We start from the raw sequence: 19,039 nt of genomic DNA, 5'->3' as shown, positions 1-19,039 counted from the left end.
ATATTCCGGTAAGGTAGAATTTAAAATGGCCGAGTTTTTAATGGTGGCGTTGCTATGTGACTCTTATTACATAACAGTATAAAGATAGGTTGCAACCCTGATATCTTCCAGTCACCCCGAGGATGGAAATGTATAATTTGCGTTCATTAATATTAATCGTGACATCTGGGAACATTTTAATTCCTTTTCAATTTGGACATTAACGTGGCCCAATGAATACAATTGCATGCATGTCCATCGATCTTGAGAGTTGCCTCAAAAGATCACACGATTTCATTGGACAAATTTCATTATTTTCGCAATATTCGGTGAATCATTTTCTGCAAATTGAACGTCACGGACTTAATCCGGATCATCCTCATTAAGTCCCTCACTCAATTCTTGTATTCTGTACCTTTTTTTTTTTTTGTAACCACTTCTTGATTAGAGTACAGAAGTTTGGAATTCCCAAAGTACATTTTCTGATAATCAAACGAGCCCAAAATGTAAAGCAATACATTCCGGATACGGCGATTGATTGAGTACCCGCAATGAAAGACCCTAAGACGAACTTCATTCAGTTATCAACCGGACAAGTGCAATTCATTATCGATTAAACCTCTCCACGATGACCTTATATGCGTGGAATTTCAATCAATAGCCAGGAACGGATGAAGTATTATTAGGCGATGATGCAAGATGCCGGAATATGAACACGTGTGGGAAAGAGTACTGAATGGAAAACGTGCGTGTCTCGAACACCACCCACCCTGTAGAAATATTCGGCTACCACCCTAGTTAAAAGCAAATGGAGGGTTTTTGCACCTACTAATCACGAAATTTAGGGTAAAGACTGTACGTGGGCCAGCGTACAATGAAAGTGTCTCACCTTCGGTTACAACGGTAATGATTACCCGCGCGTGCCTGCCACGAGACACGTTCGGCAAGGTAACAATAACATCACGCATGCATAGGACGTCGTTAATCACTCAGGACCTCTCACGTGATGCCATTCGAGACCTCCCCTAAGCTATTTCGTTAACGCGGTGCGGTGACCTTCGTCCGACGCACTGAATTGGCGCTTGGCCCCTTTCAGTATTGTCAATTCGCCCAGAGTTCGTTGTGTGAATGGGACCGAATGCTTCTCTTATCCAAGAAGGTCGTGTAAGGCTCAAAGATCATTACGCATAAAGTTCTTAGTAGCCGTTACCAACATCCGCATTTTGGCTGACCTCACTGATAAATCCGCACTTTCACGTGGCATGCAATTAAGATAGACAAGACTTCGTAAAATACACTGTAAATGGGAATCGAATTTTAAACAACAAAAGCTGTAAACTGACATTAATGTAATGTTCATTGGTGGACGATCTGTTTTCAGCTGAGTGTAAATTACAACAATAAAAAAATTTTAGGCAGACGATCTGGACAAATCGTGGACCAAACGATTCGAAGAATCGTTTGGTCCACGATTATTAGATAGTTTATTTTTCTTAGGTTTTGTCCACGATTTGGTCCAAGTTAGCCTTAAACAAAGAATTTGTAATTCGTTTTAGACTAAAAATTGCTTGGCAATGTTGCCAAATAAAGCTAAAAAAAAACCTAAGAAAAATAAACTATCTAAGACGACTAAAAGAAGTTTCGACACAGAAGGCTAATGTTATTTTACAGAAAGACACACACTGTTTTCGCCACTTCACAGTTGATTCTTGTACCTTCCTTGTCGATCATGTTTCTGTTGTAATCTCGACAACAGGATCTTCCAAGGGATTTGGCTGCTCCAAGATATACTACACTGTGATTACTGACGTCATTAGGTGATTGCTAGGGTTTCGATACTAAGCTGTGGTAAAAACATCTTCGTAGCCAGCGGTGTCTTATTTTATATTTGAATAGCGAAAGGTTTATTTTCCGGTAATTTCTTAGTGGTTAAGATCTAGAGAATATTTAAGCTGGTATAGGGCTAGGGTCCTTTCTAGGTCTAAATAATGTGGATTTTTTTTCATGTGAAATACAATTTATATTCTGTTTTAGGAGCAATTTCTAATAGTAATTTTCTGTCCTGTTACCACAGATTCGAGCATCCTTTCTCGGTTGGAGAAAGAGCGTCTATTGGTGTTCACTCCTTCCAGGCACGTGGCAGGTCGTCATGTGATCTGCCAGGATGATCGCTATATTCTGAAGTTGGCGGCTGAAGTGGAAGGAGTTATCGTATCTAATGACGTATACAAGGACCTGGCGAAAGAGAAGCAGTATCAGAAATCAGTTCAGCAAAATCTACTGCACTTTAGGTTTGAAAAAGACAGGTAGGTGGCTTTTTGGTGTCATCACTGACAGAAAAAAGCGATAATAAAGTTTAAAAAACTTCAGTTGCTGTGTTTCAAAATGTTCTAAACCAGCGGTTCCCAACCTTTTTTGACTCGCGAACCCCTTTCAACGTAAAATTTTTTTAGCGAATCCCTTTCAACATAATATTTTTAAAGTGAACCACTAAGCCTATATTCTCTGAAATCGTATAATACAGTATTTCTGAATTTTTATTATAAAATATTTCCAGTACTACGTTTTTATAAGCGACATAGCGTAATAATATAAATTATTATTAAGTATCGTTTATACTTTGTAAAGCAGTTATTAATCAGTCCAAACTAGATTTCGAACAGGCTAAGAGTAGAAAACTTGCTTCTTGTCCATTCTGGTCTCTTGCCAAAACTATTGGCTGCAATTTTTGTCCACCTCTGTTCCCACTTCTGTCAAAACCAGACGGTTCTGTTGCCGCATCAGCCAAAGATAAAGCTGACCAGCTAGCATCGTATTTTCCTTCCAACTCATGTATTGATGATCTTGGTAAATCACCTCAAACCATTCCATTCAATGTCTCCTGTGGTCTACCGTTAAAAGGATGTCAGGATTTTGATGAATCTGATTGCTAAGAAATATCAGGTGCTGATGGTATTTCTCTACTTGTTCTCAAAACCTGAGCTCGTGAACTTACTTCTGTTCTTTGCTGCTTTTTTCACTTTCTTATTCCAAAGGTGTTTTTCCTTCTGCTTGGAAATTTGCTCATATCCAGCCAGTTCCTAAAAAGGGTGACAAATCCCTCCCATCCAATTATCGTCCCATTGCAATTACTTCTACTCTTTCTAAAGTAATGGAGAAATCAATTAACCGCCAACTCTTAAACTACGTAGAAACCTTCCGTCTGATCAACGATCGCCAGTATGGATTCCGTCAGTGTCGATCCACTGGTGATATTCTGGCTTATGTTACCCATTTATGGACTAATTCAATGGAAAGGTTCGGTGAAGCATAAGTAGTTGCTCTTGACATCTCAAAGGCTTTCGATCGTGTTTGGCATGAAGGTCTTCTAAACAAGCTTCCATCCTATGGTTTGCCAACTATTTTTTTGTAATTGGGTATGAGTTTTATATCTGACCGCTCACTGGTTAATGGTAGGTGGCTCTCTGTCTTCTAACTACTCCTCTAATTTCGGTGTTCCCCAGGATTCAGTTCTTTCTCCTACTCTTTTCGTCTTGTATATTAATGACCTTCTTCCATTGACTGGAAATCCTATCCATAGTTTTGCTGATGATAGCACATTGCATTCCACTTTGAGAAACCTTTCCCTGCTCAATCAGCTTCAACTTCTTGAATATCCGCTACCAATTCCTTAAATGCTGGTCTCCGGGTAATGGTAGTGGGGAAAAGATAACTTAATCTCGCCGACGGGGCTAGCCAGGTGGGTAAAGTGCCTGTCTGACAATCCAAAGGTCGCGGGTTCGAATCCCGGCTCGGGCTTGGATCAGAGTAAAACGCAAAAACTTTGGGAGGTGCATTATGGCCACAGAAGTCGATGCGCCAACAACTAATAAAAAAAAACAAAAAAAACTTAATTTCAATCCTTCTAAGACTCAGTCCTGTCTTATATCTCGCAAAAAGGATTCTTCATGCTCCTATGCTTATCTTTGGTGACACTCTGATTTCTAGGCAAGTTGATATATCTCTTCTGGGGATAACCCTGACTTATAATCTCTCTTCGCACAAGCACACAAATCCGCCCTGCCATGGAATATTGTTCCCACATCTGGGGCGATGCCCCCAAAACCTCTCTCAGGCTTCTTGATTCCATTCAGAAGAGGGCAGTTAGGTTAATTAATGATTCATCTCTAACAGAGTCTCTCCACTCGCTGTCTCATAGACGTACTGTTTCTGCTGCATGCCTCTTCTACAGATACTTTCATGGGCACTGTTCTTCTGAATTGGCTTCTATAATTCCCGCTCTCTCTTTCAAAACAGTCCAAACACGTGCCGCCACCAGCCAACATCCATTTACTGTCCAACTTCAAACCCACAGAACCAACTTTTCATCTTCTTCGTTTATTCATTCAACTGCCGTTTTCTGGAACGACCTTTCTTCTTATGTATTTCCTTCTTATGTATGTATTTCCTGAAAATTACAATCAACAGAAGTTCAAGTCCAATGTCAACAAGTATCTTCTTTCAACCTTCAACCCATGCACGGTAGTAAGTACTATAGATTCTAAAAAAGAAAAAAAAAAAAAGTACACAACAGTGGTGCTTGAGAATCAAAAAATAAAAAATTAGAATGGAAAACAAATTTACAGTATTTAACATGATATACTGTAAGATAGTAAACTAATTATAAGGAAAGGAATTATGGGAGATGTGGTTTCTTTCTTTGGAAATTTTTTACTTTTTATTTAATTTTATTTTACTTTATTGTTTATTATTATGTATATATTTTGTAGTTTACAATAATATACCTATGTAAATAAATCTAAGCAGACGCCATTATAGAATTTTTAGTGCGAACCCCCTGGAACACTTTCGCGAGCCCCCAGGGGTTCGCGAACCACCGGTTGGGAACCGCTGTTCTAAACTAATAGGCATTTGAACATTGTTCCACAATAGTACTTTATGTTTTAGGTTTATACCTGTGGAACATCCTCTAGGTGCAATGGGACCGTGCTTGGAAATGTTTCTGAGAAAACCACATCAACATAATGTAACGCCATCTACCGGAAGTCCAAATGCAGCATGTTTCGACACTGGTAATAGTTTATTTTATTAATTATTTATTATTACACTGAAAGGAAGAATTAATGGGATACCTTGTTCCTCGGTTGGTTTGTTTGGGCATTTCTTAGGCGCATCGACATCTATGGCCATAGTGCGCCGCTGGTTCTTGGGCAACGCGACGCTGTCACCCCTCTCGCTGGACGAACCCATCGCTTGGCAGGTATATAGGTACACTGCGTTCACGTAGACGGTAATTCGTTTATCAGTATGGATAAACGTCGTTAACCGACTTTGAAAGAGGAATGATAGTGGGTGCCCGACGCATGGGTCACTATCGCCGAGGTGGTACAGAAATTGCACTATCCCCGTTCGACAGTATCAAGAATGTATTGGGAATACGCCATTTCCGGAATAACATAGCGCTGTGGACATTTCCATTTTAACCTCCATTCGCCGAATCCGCTACCGAGGCCGTAGCCTATCCGCGGTGATGTCAGAGAATGGGATTTTTCCTAACTTTTAGCGCTGTGGACAGATAAAGGTGGTGGATGAATGCGGCCGTCGACATCTGTCTCGCATTGTTTAAGCCAACCGGAGAGCGACAGTGGCACAAATCACCGCCGACTTGAACGAAGCAAGTGCCAGAAACGTCTCCACCAAGACCATCAGGCGATCATTAACCGAAATAGGTTAATGATCGCCTGATGGTTTTGGTGGGCCGCCGACCCACCAGAGTCCCATTGCTAACACCACGACACAAGACTACGCCTCAACTGGACGAAAGAACATCGGCATTGGACCTTGGATGATAGGAGACAGGTCTTCTGGTCCGATGAGTCCAGTTATTTCGAGCGGACGGGAGGGTGCGTATCTGGCGAAAACTGCACCCGCCATGTCAACAAGAAACTGTTCAGGCAGGTGGACGGCCGACAATGGTCTGGGGCGTGTTCAACTGGCATACGTTGGGACCTCTGGTACGTCTAGACGAATCTCTGAACGGTCCAGGTTACGTGACGATCTTTGCAGAGTATCTGGTCTCTTCATGGTCATCGTGCACTAACAGGGCAATGGACTCTTCCTGCAGGACAATGCGCCTCCCACAGAGCTGTGGTGACTAGAACATGGTTTGAAGAGCATTCCGCAGATTTTACCACCATGGAATGGGGAATGGCCTCCCCGTTTTCGGACATGAACCCTGTGGAGCAGCTTTGGGATGCTGCGGAAAGGTCCGTTCTAACTTTGGATCCTCCACCGAGGAATGTGAAGGAATTATGGCAGCGGTGCAGCAAGCATTGATGGAAATACCTGTGGAACGCTTTTGTGAACTAGTGGACTCAATGCCTCGCCGTGTGATAAGGGCAGAAAGATGGGCTTACCCGTTACTAGGTAGGTATCCCATGATTTCTGTCCACTCAGTGTACTGTGCTTCTTGATTAGCATCAGAAACAGTGCAAAAAAAAAAAGTGGCAGCAGCCACGAAAAGCAGTTTGTGGATCCCGTATTTTAAATTTTGAGGATAAGTATATAGTTGGATTTTTTCGATGTAACTGAAACGCTACTATATCTGCTGTCACAATCAACAACTCTGTCGATAGCTTCAGTGACAGGAAGCTGGATAGGCCTGGTCACTGAATCGAGACACTCACTCGCTAGCCATCACTAGCGCTCCACAGTGTATCGAATCATTATGCAACTCACATTATGCGTCGTCCACGTGTTTCGTTGGCACGACGACCAGTTACCATAGTAACTGGAGTGGCAAATCACCACATTTCGTTGTGCAACGGTACTAGAAAGAAAACGCAAACTTTTAGCTTTCTCCGTTTTACAACCTGCACTGTATTATTTTTATGATGATCACAAAACACCACAACCAACAGCACTAGCATTCTTTCAAGGGGCTGAAGAGGAATTGAGACACGTTGATATTGAACTCGAATTTCTGTAGGTTTTTGATTTCCAGCAAATGCATGAAGAGTAAGGGTAGAGGAATGGGTATGTGTCTGTCTGACGTATAAGTTCTGGTCTTCTTTTCGCAAAGTCCATTGTATTTTTTCTTCTTTTTTTTATGGAAGATGTGAAAAACGTTTTACAGATGACACTAGATTTATTGTACCAATTATGTATCTGCAGTTCACTCATTTATCGACATCTAATGAATGCTTGTAGATTGACGCGTGTTGCAACAACAGATTCTGTTAATCTATGCACTGTTGCCTATTCGGTAACATTTCACACTCAATTGCAGGGAGACCACCTGCAGAACTTTATAACCACCTCCACTCCACCTTTAATCACCTGTTTGGTAACTTTAATTATTTGTATTGTATATTTTTGCACATACTGTACATTTGATAATACATGTATTGTAATATACATCGACTGGCGCCAAAATATTGGAAACTTAACTATTTAAAGGATCTTCAAGTGAATTACTGCTTTATTTCATATTAAATACACTCACTGGCAAAAAATTAGAAACCTTTTGCAATTAGGAGCGACAGATAATTAATTCTTCGTATAAAATAAATATTGTATGCTTTGAGGCTTACTCAGTTGATTCGGTCATAGGGATGACAGGTGAACTTTCTGATTTTCAGACAGTTGTTATTGTTGGAGTACGTTTAGCAGGAGTCACAACTGAGAAAAAGAAAAGAAGAAAATCGTTAGTGTGTCGAAAGCAACCATCTCAAACGTATGCAATGAGTGGAAGATGAAAGGAGAATGCAACTCTAAAAGGAATAAATGCGGCAGAATGTCAGTACTCCAAAACGACACCACAGAAAGATTACTGAAAAATTCAATTTAGGCAAAGAAAGACCCATTTCCTACTGAACTATGAGGCAGAAGTTAAAGAATTAAAGTTGATAAGATTTGCCTATACGAAAGCCCTCTCTCTCTCTCTCTCTCTCTCTCTCTCTCTGTGTAAAACAATTATTGAAAGATTCGACTGGAGTAGTACCATGGGAAAAGATCATGTGGTTTGACGAGTATCAGTTTACACTCTTTTGCACCAATGGTGGGGTGAACCTTATGAAGCCATGCATCCAAACTGTCCCGGGTCCGCCACTCAAGCTCTCGGAGGTGGTATCATGGTATGGAGTATGTTCTGTTGGTACTGACTGAGTCCTCTCATATTATTAGAAGGTCGCGTTACCTCCAATGAATATTCTTCTGTCGTACTAACTTCACCCTGCAATGTTTTATTTTCACCCGGCTTGTGACGGATTCTTTCAAGGCAACACAACTGTCCATCGTGCAAAAATTGGTTCGCGGAACATTCCTACGTTTGCCCTGGCTGCCCAATTCTCCAAATCTGAGTGCAATTGAGAATGTCCAGGATACGTTAGAAAGAGCAATTCGACTTCGCTCTTCTCTACTGACCACAATACAACAGCTAACAAATATCCTGATGAAAGGATGGTCATATCTGGAGCTAAACTCCACGAGACAACTAGTGGAATCCATGCACAAAAAAGGATTTTTGTGCATGGATAGTGGAATCCTTTTTTGGTGGCCTATTATATCGCATAAAGGTTTCTAATTGTTTGACCACTGAGCGTACACTTCCTGGCCAAAATATTATAAGCTGAATCTCAGTATCTCATCTTTAAGAGCTCCAACTGATTGAATTACTGCAGGTAAATCGATTCAGCTGGTGATAGAGAAGTATCTTGTGTAATTTTAAGCCACTGACGTGACAATAATTCCTCTGCAATAATTACTTGTTTCAGTAATGAAAGGAGCGAACTGCAAGCCGAATTTAAGTCATCCCACAGATTTCTGATAAGGAGTTATAATAATCCTGAAAAGAAGACCAACAGTTTCCAATTACATGATTTCCAATTGTAGTGGCTTTTTAATTAAGTTTATTAAATGGTGACAAAAAGCCATCTTATCCTAATTATTACGTACATCGGTATGTTCTCCCAATACACTGTTGTGCTTAAATGAGAACAACCAAATATTGTTTTCTTCTGTCTATTAATTTAATCTTCAAGGAATTAAGATGAAATTTAACCGAATATTTATTTCGCAAAATGTTTTCTTTTCATTTAATTACTAATTATTTGGTTTTAAAATGCTTTTATTTCGTTCCGATAATGCGGAGCAGTTGATTCTTGTTCCCATTAAACGTAAATAAACATTGCTTTAATGTAAGTTCTGGCTCTTGGAAGAAGAACAAAATAGTATCGGCAGTTGATGGCTAACTGGGAAAAATGAGCTTAATTGGAGATCGGAATAATTACTTGGCCGCGCTAATGAAATAAAAGCCGAAGAGACAAAAGAGAACGAAGAAGAATGTTCGTGAGAATGGGTTGCAAATCACAGTCTGGAAATCCTGCATGATTGCAGAGAGAAACGGAAACTCCAAATATCAGCGATCTATTTTTAGGATGCTGGAAGTAATTTCTTGCCGATTAGCAGGGTTGAAAACGAAAGCGAATTAAATCTTGTGTTTCCTTATATAGTAGTAGAGATTTCTAATTTAAGTTATCATCAGCATTTAAGTTATTAACTTCTTTATGTAAAAATCATTTCTAGGGTTTTAGGGGCATCATCAGCGACTTAAACCATATGTCTGTAAATTGCGTCTGTTCTTTGATTGCTTTTCTGAGTGCTGCACGAAAAGCCATGTAACCATCGGGCCTTTTCCACCGGTGTGGGGGAGGATGATGATTATACCAACCGTGCTACCACGCAAAGGTTTTTGGTTTTTTTTTTTTTAGGAGCATTAGCAACTAAGGCCATATTGCTCCGGGATATGCGGTGGTCATTCCCTGACCTTTCCGCATCCTCCATATTTGGTGGTGACGGGCTCGAACCCCGGTCTAATCAAGAAGCGTGTGCAACGCACTGCTGCTCCTGCCCACCTGGCTACGGAGTCGCCCCACGCAAAGGCTCTGAAGTAATGCCCAAATGTCTGAAATTATACAGAGAAATTTGGGATGGCTGGACAAATACTGGCTTTACTATAGTCAAAATTACTAATAATACAAAGATAATTTAAAAAATAAAATAAAACCTAAAATTAATGGAATTGAAATCCCCTTTTTAGTTACACTTTCAGGCTTGTTTGCAAATAAAGAAATCTCGTGAAAATTCGTCCACCAGAAGTCCTGTTTTAACAACAGGACTCATGTTGTTTAAGGCCCTTTAAGGGGCCTTAACACCCTTCCTGTAAGAGTAGGGTATTAAGAAAGTTTTTGCGTTTTAATCTCAGAAAAATTGTCCCGGAAGGAGGGGAAACAAAGCATTTACTATAGGTCAGTGTGCTAGCGCAAAGTTATGCTACGTGTTTGAATGCACGTGACACCACGAAATGCGATAAAAATTCTTGTATTAGCTTATAAACTTCTTTGACTCTACGTAGCCATCCCGAAGTGTAAACAGAAAACTTATAACTTTATTTTTTACAGTGTACATGGGATACAGATGAAAGAAACACGTATTTCATCAATAAGAATGCACGTGCACGGCTTTGTAAGGAACCAAACACTACAAATTTTACCCTGCAAGATTGCTGAAGGGTTCTCTGTGCTCTTCAACGACTATGCTATACCAACCGTTGGGTTCCCTTGACTCTTCGGGAGCGCTAATCATAGCAGATTTAGCGGTATAGTACTTTCTGCCACTGCATGGAACTTCATCTTGGAGTGGAAGCATCTGTCTAGGGTGTCCAGCAGTAGACCGTCAAACATATTTGGACTCCGCTTGTCCAATATCGATTTCCACTGTGCTAATATTCTGCTGAAGCCCTTTGCTATGTTCGTTGCTGACGTCATGAAAATTTGAAGAAAATGAAATTTCAGTGGAGCCTTTCGAATCCTATGGAGGATTGTGTAACCATTTCCAGCTTGATCTTTTATTGACTAAACACTTCCCGGAAGTGTTTCGTCACAGCTTTGAATGAAATTCAGGCAGAAACCTGAGGGTTATTGTATTAGATGCGTTTGACTTCCTCTTCACTCAATTCTTTCAAAAAAGAGCTTCGCCAAACTGAGTTTGATAGTGGTGACAGTTGCCTTTGTGGTGACTTTTTCCTCGCTAATCGAAGGAAATATCTGCATCAGATAATTTCTCTCCACTAAAAAAGCCAACTTGAAAGGATGTCAACCAGGATTGTTTGAGTATCGTAGCGATAGATCCCACAGCACAGTAAAGTTATTCATGCATCAATGACCCGATCTCGCAAAGATGGAGAACTGCCTATTAGTACCGCTCTTTCCGGTTATATTTTTGTATAACAGAACCCTTGCCGTGAAATGACTTTGTTGAAATTTTATTTAAAGTCCTTTGACAAAAATGAATTTCTAATTAAGTAGACATTCCGAAAATGTCATTGCGATGCTGTATTCTTTTTTATGACATGTACCTGTACATAATGACAAAGAACGTTATTGCATTTTGTGTCTTTCTAGTATTGTATATGTAGCGCAGGGGAAGTTTTATTTATCTGTCAGTTTAAATTGTGGCAAAGTGGATGTCAGGGCATAGAGAAATCCAACTTTACGAGATGTAGACATGACTATAGATAACAGATCTCTTTTAAGTATGAAGTTGCATTATAAGATGCAGTAGACCATTAGACGCACCCAGGTTTTGGAAGGTGATTTTTGTGGGGGGAAAAAAGGTTTTATCGCATATGTCCAAAAAAAAAATCAAAAGTGCCACACGCTTAAATTGCTCTAGAAATACATCTTTCTACCACTCATTACATGCGGATCTGGGTCAAGTTTCACTGAGCTACATTGAACTGCAGCCAGCGCAAGCTAGAAACTACCCAGCGATGCATCCTGCTAACTATCACCAGGGCCTGCTACACGGTCAGTTCTTCGGCCATCCAGGTCCTTGCGGGCGTCCTTCCGCTCGATCTAGAAGTCATCCGTCGAGGACTGTATTACTACCTATCCATGGGTTTACCAACCTCCATCCTTGGGTATACCATCAACACCCTCAATGACAGCAAGACTGAAAAGAAAAAAACAAATTGCAGCCCGGCTTCTATAGACTGGCAGGTCAGATGGACAGACACTGACAAGGGTCTAATTACAAACATTTCTCACCGACGATTCACTTGTTTTCCCCCAACACTCCACCCTGGTTCTCCCCAGGTCTTTACGCAACGTTTCTACTAACAAAGCATGGTTCCATCAATCAAAAATTGACTTCCATGGGCATAATAGATAACCTCTATTGTTCTTGTGGACAGATCGAGGACTGAAACCAGCTACTACACATCTGCCCGCTCAATGAAGAACTTTGTAGCATCTTTTACACTAGAATCCAAGACGTACCAAAGGGACATGAACGCTTGTTCATTAGAGAAGAACGGTACTATCATGTGTTCATCGTATTGCCCAAGATTTGTTCTCAAAGTGGAAGACCCTACCGCCTACTCATCCTGGGAACCATAACGATGCCTAGACTTTAGCCAACTGAATGCTCTTGCTATACACTAAGCTTCAAAGGCTCTACTCTGCCAATCAAACGTTCAATACCCGATCTTATCGGGGTAGAGTTTGCTAATCCTGTCTTTGGATATAGGATTCTAGTGGTCTTCGACCACTACTACGGCGATTACTATCGTGATCCCTTGCCGTGTGAGTTTCTTCTCTTTCCGGGGACTTGTTCCTTTCGTCTGGTGGAGCAACTTTGTTCCACCGAACTCCGGCAGCTGCTACACTTTTTTCCAGCTTCACTCCCTTCTTGCACTATTCCCCCTTGCTCGAGTATAATTTTTTTTTAGGACCCACCATGAAAAGCTTAGGTGACTCTGCGCCGGGCTTTGCTAGAGTATCATTGCCTCTCCTCTACTGTCTCCACATGGTGAGTGACAGGTAACACGGGGTTACAATAGGGGCCCCCGCGGTTAAACGGCCAGAAGAACAATACAACCCAACACTACACTTACGCATTTAGTCCTTTACAGTGAACTGTATGCATCACAGTGTTACTACGCAGAGTTGGGGGGGGGAGACCCCCGGTCTGCTTGGCACTGATCACTATGTAGTTCGAAATGTACTCTTCTCAAAAACTCGGTATAGCCACACTCTTCATTACCGATGTAATGGTCTGAACTTTTCACTTTCCTTAAAGTGTTCATCGCCTTCAATGCCATTAAGGGAATTGCTGATTCAGATTTCTAGAAAGAAATATGATTTTATTGATATTGTTCTTTGTAGTAAAGGTTAAGTTGTAGTGGGAGATAAGCGTAAGACTTTACTAGGATAAGCTAAGCAACAGCAAGATAATCCAACTTAAAATAAAAAAATCATTTGTAATATACATTCCGACCAGAGGAATTTTAGACAATATTTTTCGGGAGAAAGTGAGTCTTGTGGTCCGAAGAATACGGTAATTGAAATTTTCCATGGTTGGGACAAAACAAATAATTACAAATCGTACAAAAAAATTATAAAAAATTAATTTACGATTTTTGCTTTAATGACAGGTTATATTTCAATAATAAAATTTACGTTAAGATTATTATTATATTTAATACCACGTGAAATTAATAAAATAGTTTATTAAGCTATTCGCCTATATATTAAGGTGACGTTTCAGGCATATTAACGATACCCATCATCAGACCACGTTGTTGGGCAGAACAAAAATAGGAAGGGTTACAAATACAAATATACGATTCAAAAGTATTACGTTTGAATTACTATTACAATAGAAACCAGATATTAAATCAGGTAAATACAAAGAGATTTTCAGTTACAAGAGACCCTTTTTCATTACTTAATATATATTAATTTATAAACATTTTCATTTAGAAAAATGTTTTTCTCACAATATCCAGGAAAATGAAAATTAGTGAAATCTTAAGCGATTCGCTTTGCCCCAAATTCTTCTACGTGTCTAATTATGATAGTCGTTATTATTATTTTAATTAACTTGTGTAAGTTCCCGTGCAATTATAATACATTTTTCAGAATCTTAAAAACTTCAATTTTTAAATACAAATCAGCCAGTGTGTTCGCGTTGGTACAGATAAAATAGATGGCAACGGTGACCCACCTCGCCTAGCTTATATAAGTCAATCTGCATTCCCTGTGCACCCAGGCCGAAAACTCTCCGAAATAGTGACAAATTCGGAGAAAAGAAGTCAGCTGCCTTTTTTTTTAGAATCTGAAAGAATATCCTGCCTTTTTAGGATTAAAAGGCAGCATTTTGTGCCTTTTTAGGATTGCGAAAAGAGAATACTGCTGCCTTTTTAGAATTAAAAAGGCAACATTTATTTTTTTTATGAAAAATCCCAATCACGAGAGGTATTAGAACCTATAGTACTTAGTACTGTGCTCGGATTAAAGGTTCGGAAGATGAACGATGATACTTGTTGACATTAGACTCGAATTTCTGTACATTGCAATTTTCAGTAAATGGAGGTTGTTCCAGAAAACGGCAGTTGAATGAATAAACGAAGAAGATGAAAAGTTGGTTCTGTGAGTTTGAAGTTGGACAGTAAATGGATGTTGGCTGGTGGCGGCACGTGTTCGGACTGTTTTGAAAGAGATAGAGGGAATTATAGAAGCCAATTCAGAAGAACAGTGCCCATGGAAGTTTTAGAAAAGGCATGCAGCAGAAGCAGTACGTCTATGAGACAGCGAGTGGAGAGACTCTGTTAGAGATGAATCATTAATTAACGTAACTGCCCTCTTCTGAATGGAATCTAGAAACCTAAGAGAGGTTTTGGGGGGAACCGCCCCAGATATGGGAACAATATTCCATGGTAGGGCGGATTTGAGATTTGCATCTCAAAAACCCAGTTTTTTCGATGCAGAGGAAGCAATATTAGTAATATGCTTAGGTTAATGGAGGTTAGAAGTCACAGTAACCTCCAATATGATCTTGCCTTGAAATCGGAGTGTCATCGAATATAAGAATAGGAGCAGAAGGATCCTTTTTGCGAGATATAAGACAGGACTGAGATCAACTAAGTTGTCTTTGCCCCACTGAAGAATTACCTGGAGATTAGCATTTAAGGAATTGGTATAATATGATTGGTAGAATCTATTGTAGAACTTGTTAGTATCTATCTGACCTTTTCTTGTTCTCAATCCTGCCTTTTTAGGATTTTGAAAAGAGAACGCTGTCTTTTTAAAATTAAAAAAAGGCGCACGTCTGTTTTATTATTGAGGGGAAAAAATCTGCCTTCTTTTTAGAATTGAAAGAGCAGTTGTGATATTCTGCCTTAAAATTAGGCAGAACGTATTCTAGAGAAATCATACTGCTCGATGAAAAGATATTCATGCAGTGGTTGATTTTATTAAATAGTCCCCTTTGTTGTGTGCAGTTTTATTTAGTTTTGACTCGCTGGAACTGTTATTTATTCTTCAGATGGACAGCTTCCCTATAAATACAGCAACTTACACTATTAATGTAAAATTTTCTTTTCTTGCAGCTCCAACGATGCGGATAATTCCTTCTGTGGCCGTGACGACCAACAAGAATCCGATGACAATTTCCTTTCCAAAAATTAGCCACGCCGACCAAGTCTCTGGTGGAGTCTTTCATCGTAATGACGCACTTAGCGGTGAAGCGAAAAATATTTGCAAATTCTACGAAATGCAGCGTGTCGCGGTGAGAAGCAATAAGACAGACCCCGTGCTCGCATCCGGCAGACGTCATCAGCCGCTCACCGTAAAGAGCCAGTTGTTTCCAACAGATATTAATCTTACCTCGCAGGAGGTCCCCTCCGCAGTTAATGCATCGGCTTCTCCTCCGTCCCTCAAATCTCCCGAGTCGAAAAATAATAACTGGGCTTATCTTTCTTCATCTCTTCCGGATAGAATTTCGATGTGCGCCGATAGATTCCTCGAGATGGGAGGCGATCACCTGTCTGTGGCTAAGCAACTGTCCGATCCCGAATCGAAGAACAACGGGAGGATGTGGTTCGATCACAAAAATCGCTCGGGGTGCTGTTCTCAACATTGCGCGATAGATGGCGCCACCAACCCGAAGAGTCCAAACGATAGCCACAAGCGTCTGTCACCGATTCAGTGCAGACGATTCAGTTCCAACGTACAGACTACTTGTCCCCTGAAAATGTCAGGTTCATACGCAGGAAAGTTCAAGCAAAACCATTGTCAGATAGAAAACGACCCCGCGCATAAAAAGCAGATCCCTCTGCACAGACTCTACGAAAACGGGCAAAAGACCAGAGGATATTTGCGAAAAGCTGCACATGCTCCTCACAAGGTGGCACCACCAGTGCGCAGAAAAGTGGACGTTGAAACGAAGCAATATCCTGTTAGTTCCCAACCGGCAGAGACAAATTGGAAGGAGCTTCGTGCACACGCTTCCCTTTTCCAGCAGATCCTAATGCCCCCTAGTGGAGAAACCTGGAGAGTTCAAATGAATGGCAACGGAACGTCGAACTTGAAAACATGTGATAATACACCGCAGTTTGAAGCGAAGGTCAGCGACATCGATTCCTTAGCAGGGATAGCGGACTCTTTAAACAACATTTCGCTATCAGACAAGGCCCTTTGGGAAATGAACTGTGCCATACCTTCCACGATGCCCAACGTTGCACACGAATCGGTGTCCTATCATTTATCTTCTTTATTTCCTAAGGAATGTGTGGCCGTTGCTATGACGATGCACCCTCAGGAAAACGACCCAAAGAAGATATGTACAGAAATCCTCAAGATTCTTTCTAGATAACTTCTTGAACTTAACTGTTGTCTTTAAGAAAAAGATATTTCCTCGAAGTTAAGGACAGAGTGGCGAGTGATAATAAATCCTTCTTCCTAAGTTCTTGTTAAGTTAAATCAATGTCTTAAGTTTTATTCTAGCACGTGATTTCTTTTCTTTATGTTTTCCATTTTATCTTCTTACTAATTCTTTTGTCTGATTTATTTCTCCACATATTAAGTCTTTTAGATATGATAAGTTATTTATTTTCAATCTTTAAATTACATCTTATCAATTAAGATGTAATATAAAATCTAAATTTTTATTCTTAAATCAGTTTTGGATTAATTTAAAATGTTTTATCACGATGATTATATAATTATATTTTACTAAGAGAAGTACAGAAGAGAATTTTGAAACTACAGATCGGCTTTGCTTTTTAGTTTTAGTTTTCAGAATTAAGAGACAAAGCTGTTGAATTTGCAAGCGTCTACAACGAAAGATATGATTGCTAATTGTGTAATTATGTATCGTCATTTACAGGGGGGTCAAAAAGATTGGCATTTATCGAGAAGTAGTTGTGATAGAAGGATAATTGTTTGTTGAAAACACTCAAAACAATTCACGAAGAAATGGTCGCTGTTTATGGAGAAGACTGTCCAGATTAGCGTTGTTGCACATTGGTATAAACAATTCAAATGTGGAAGAACCTCGGTGCATGATGAAGAAATCCCAGGACGCCCAGCAACTTTTTTAATAGAAGTGTTGCAAAATTTGAGACATTAATCCTGGTAGATCGTTGTATTAGTGTCAAAAAACTAGCTGCTGAGCTCCAAGTTAGTGAAGAGTCCGTGGAGAACATCATCCATCAACAGTTGGATATGAGTAAAGTGTCTGCTAGATGGGTTCCCAGTCCTCTGACCCCTAACCAGAGAAGGAAAGGGCACAATGTACATATGAAATGTTGTCGATGTGCCAGGAAATGCAGGAGGAGTTTTTTCACAGCTAGTCACCGTGGATGAAACTTGGATCCATCACTACGATCCAGACACTAAACAAATGTGAGAACAACAGAAGCATGCAGAATCACCCCCCTCCCAAAAAAGGCAATGCTGCCAGCCTTTGCAAGGTGTAACACTAACAGATTAGTCCCAAAAGGGTTGTACTGTGACGGCGAAGTATTATTCCAACTTCCTCCTAATGCTGTGTGCTGCTATAAGGGGGGGGGGGGGAACTCTCGAAAGGTATGTGCCTGGTCTATGATAATGCCCCTGCAAATTCCTCGTATGCTGCAATGAGGTGTGTCCACTAATGTGGGTTTGAATACCGCATCCTGCTTACTCCATCGAATTTGCACCCTCCTCTTAAGTCCTTTCTTTGTCGAAAACATTTTGCCTGATTATGAGGTGATTTCTGCAGCCGAGTAATGGTTTGCAGGACAGTCAGAGGACTTCTACAAGCTGGCCTGCGGAAGTGTATAGAAATGTGTCATTCTGCCTGGGACTATATTGAAAAAGTGTAATAAATAAAAAAGATAATAAAAAGTGTTTGTTTCAACCTTCTATCCCAGCTACTTCTAGCTGAATACAAATCTTTTTTTTTTTTTTTTTGAAATTCCTCCTCCGCTTATATTTTCAAACATGCAACTCAGAGAGTTTGGGACTATTCCTTTAGCATTATATGCGCAATTATGGCCTTGCATGTAACAGAAGTTTAGCAATGACGCCACATTAGAAATACTGTGAAATACTGAAATTAAAGCGAAAGCATACAGGGCCACGGTGGCCTTGCGGCAGCGCTGCCGGCTTGCTGAATAGCTGATCGAGGTTCAATTCCAGCTACTACCTTCATGGGAATTTTCCCAGGGGCAATTCAGCATTGAGTTTGGCGGTCTCAAACCGTGGTCGTGAGGTTTTTCACGGAGATTGACTCCGGTTTTCCCCTCACAACAGACAAACCGCCCTTCGCGAAGAGGGGTACACGAAAATTTGATAGGGCTAGGGACGCGAATAGACTAAACTCCGCAGCGTTTTCGCTGCGGACTTTACTCTTTAGGGAAGGGGGTTAGTGGGGCAGTCGTGCTACCACCATCATAAGGTGGGTTGCGGGCAGTCTATTTAACAATTGTTCTGCTCCTGAAAAGAATGCATTGCATGCACTAACGCATGGATTTGAGTTGCGAATAAAATGCTGTTCAGCAAAAATCAATTGCTGAGGTTTGCATCTGCTGCAAAATACGATTAATTAAATCGTATTTCCCTGTTATTTTACTACTTTATTTATTAAGGACCTTTTGAAAACAAATTGTGATTCTGAAATTTTATTTATTTATTTAATAAAATTCACGTGCGCATTTCGAAGGCCTGCAGACTCT

At 40.3% G+C, this 19,039-nt stretch overlaps 1 protein-coding gene across 1 annotated transcript; it reads left to right on the top strand.

Annotated features, from left to right (window-relative positions):
- The first annotated feature begins 678 nt into the window (after positions 1-678).
- On the top strand, positions 679-16,695 carry LOC150091394 (uncharacterized). The gene is made up of 4 exons (XM_090390198.1): positions 679-708; positions 2,014-2,285; positions 4,927-5,051; positions 15,431-16,695. The coding sequence occupies exons 1-4, from the start codon at positions 679-681 to the stop codon at positions 16,693-16,695; spliced, it is 1,692 nt and encodes a 563-aa protein (XP_090246324.1).
- Positions 16,696-19,039: the final 2,344 nt, after the last annotated feature.

Source organism: Mastigoproctus giganteus, chromosome 1 (assembly GCF_048544385.1).
Source record: "Mastigoproctus giganteus isolate SK-2022 chromosome 1, ASM4854438v1, whole genome shotgun sequence".
NCBI lineage: Eukaryota > Metazoa > Arthropoda > Arachnida > Uropygi > Thelyphonidae > Mastigoproctus > Mastigoproctus giganteus.
The sequence above is the reverse complement of the archived record's forward strand: the minus strand, read 5'-3'. Positions and strand labels throughout refer to the sequence as shown.

Bases quoted from the DNA above. Each gene is read 5' to 3' on its own strand.
- LOC150091394 (XM_090390198.1), top strand. From the start codon at position 679: ATGCCGGAATATGAACACGTGTGGGAAAGA. The intron at 709-2,013 runs GTACTGAATGGA...ATTCTGTTTTAG, and splicing joins ATGAACACGTGTGGGAAAGA to GAGCAATTTCTAATAGTAAT. The intron at 5,052-15,430 runs GTAATAGTTTAT...CTTTTCTTGCAG, and splicing joins TGCAGCATGTTTCGACACTG to CTCCAACGATGCGGATAATT.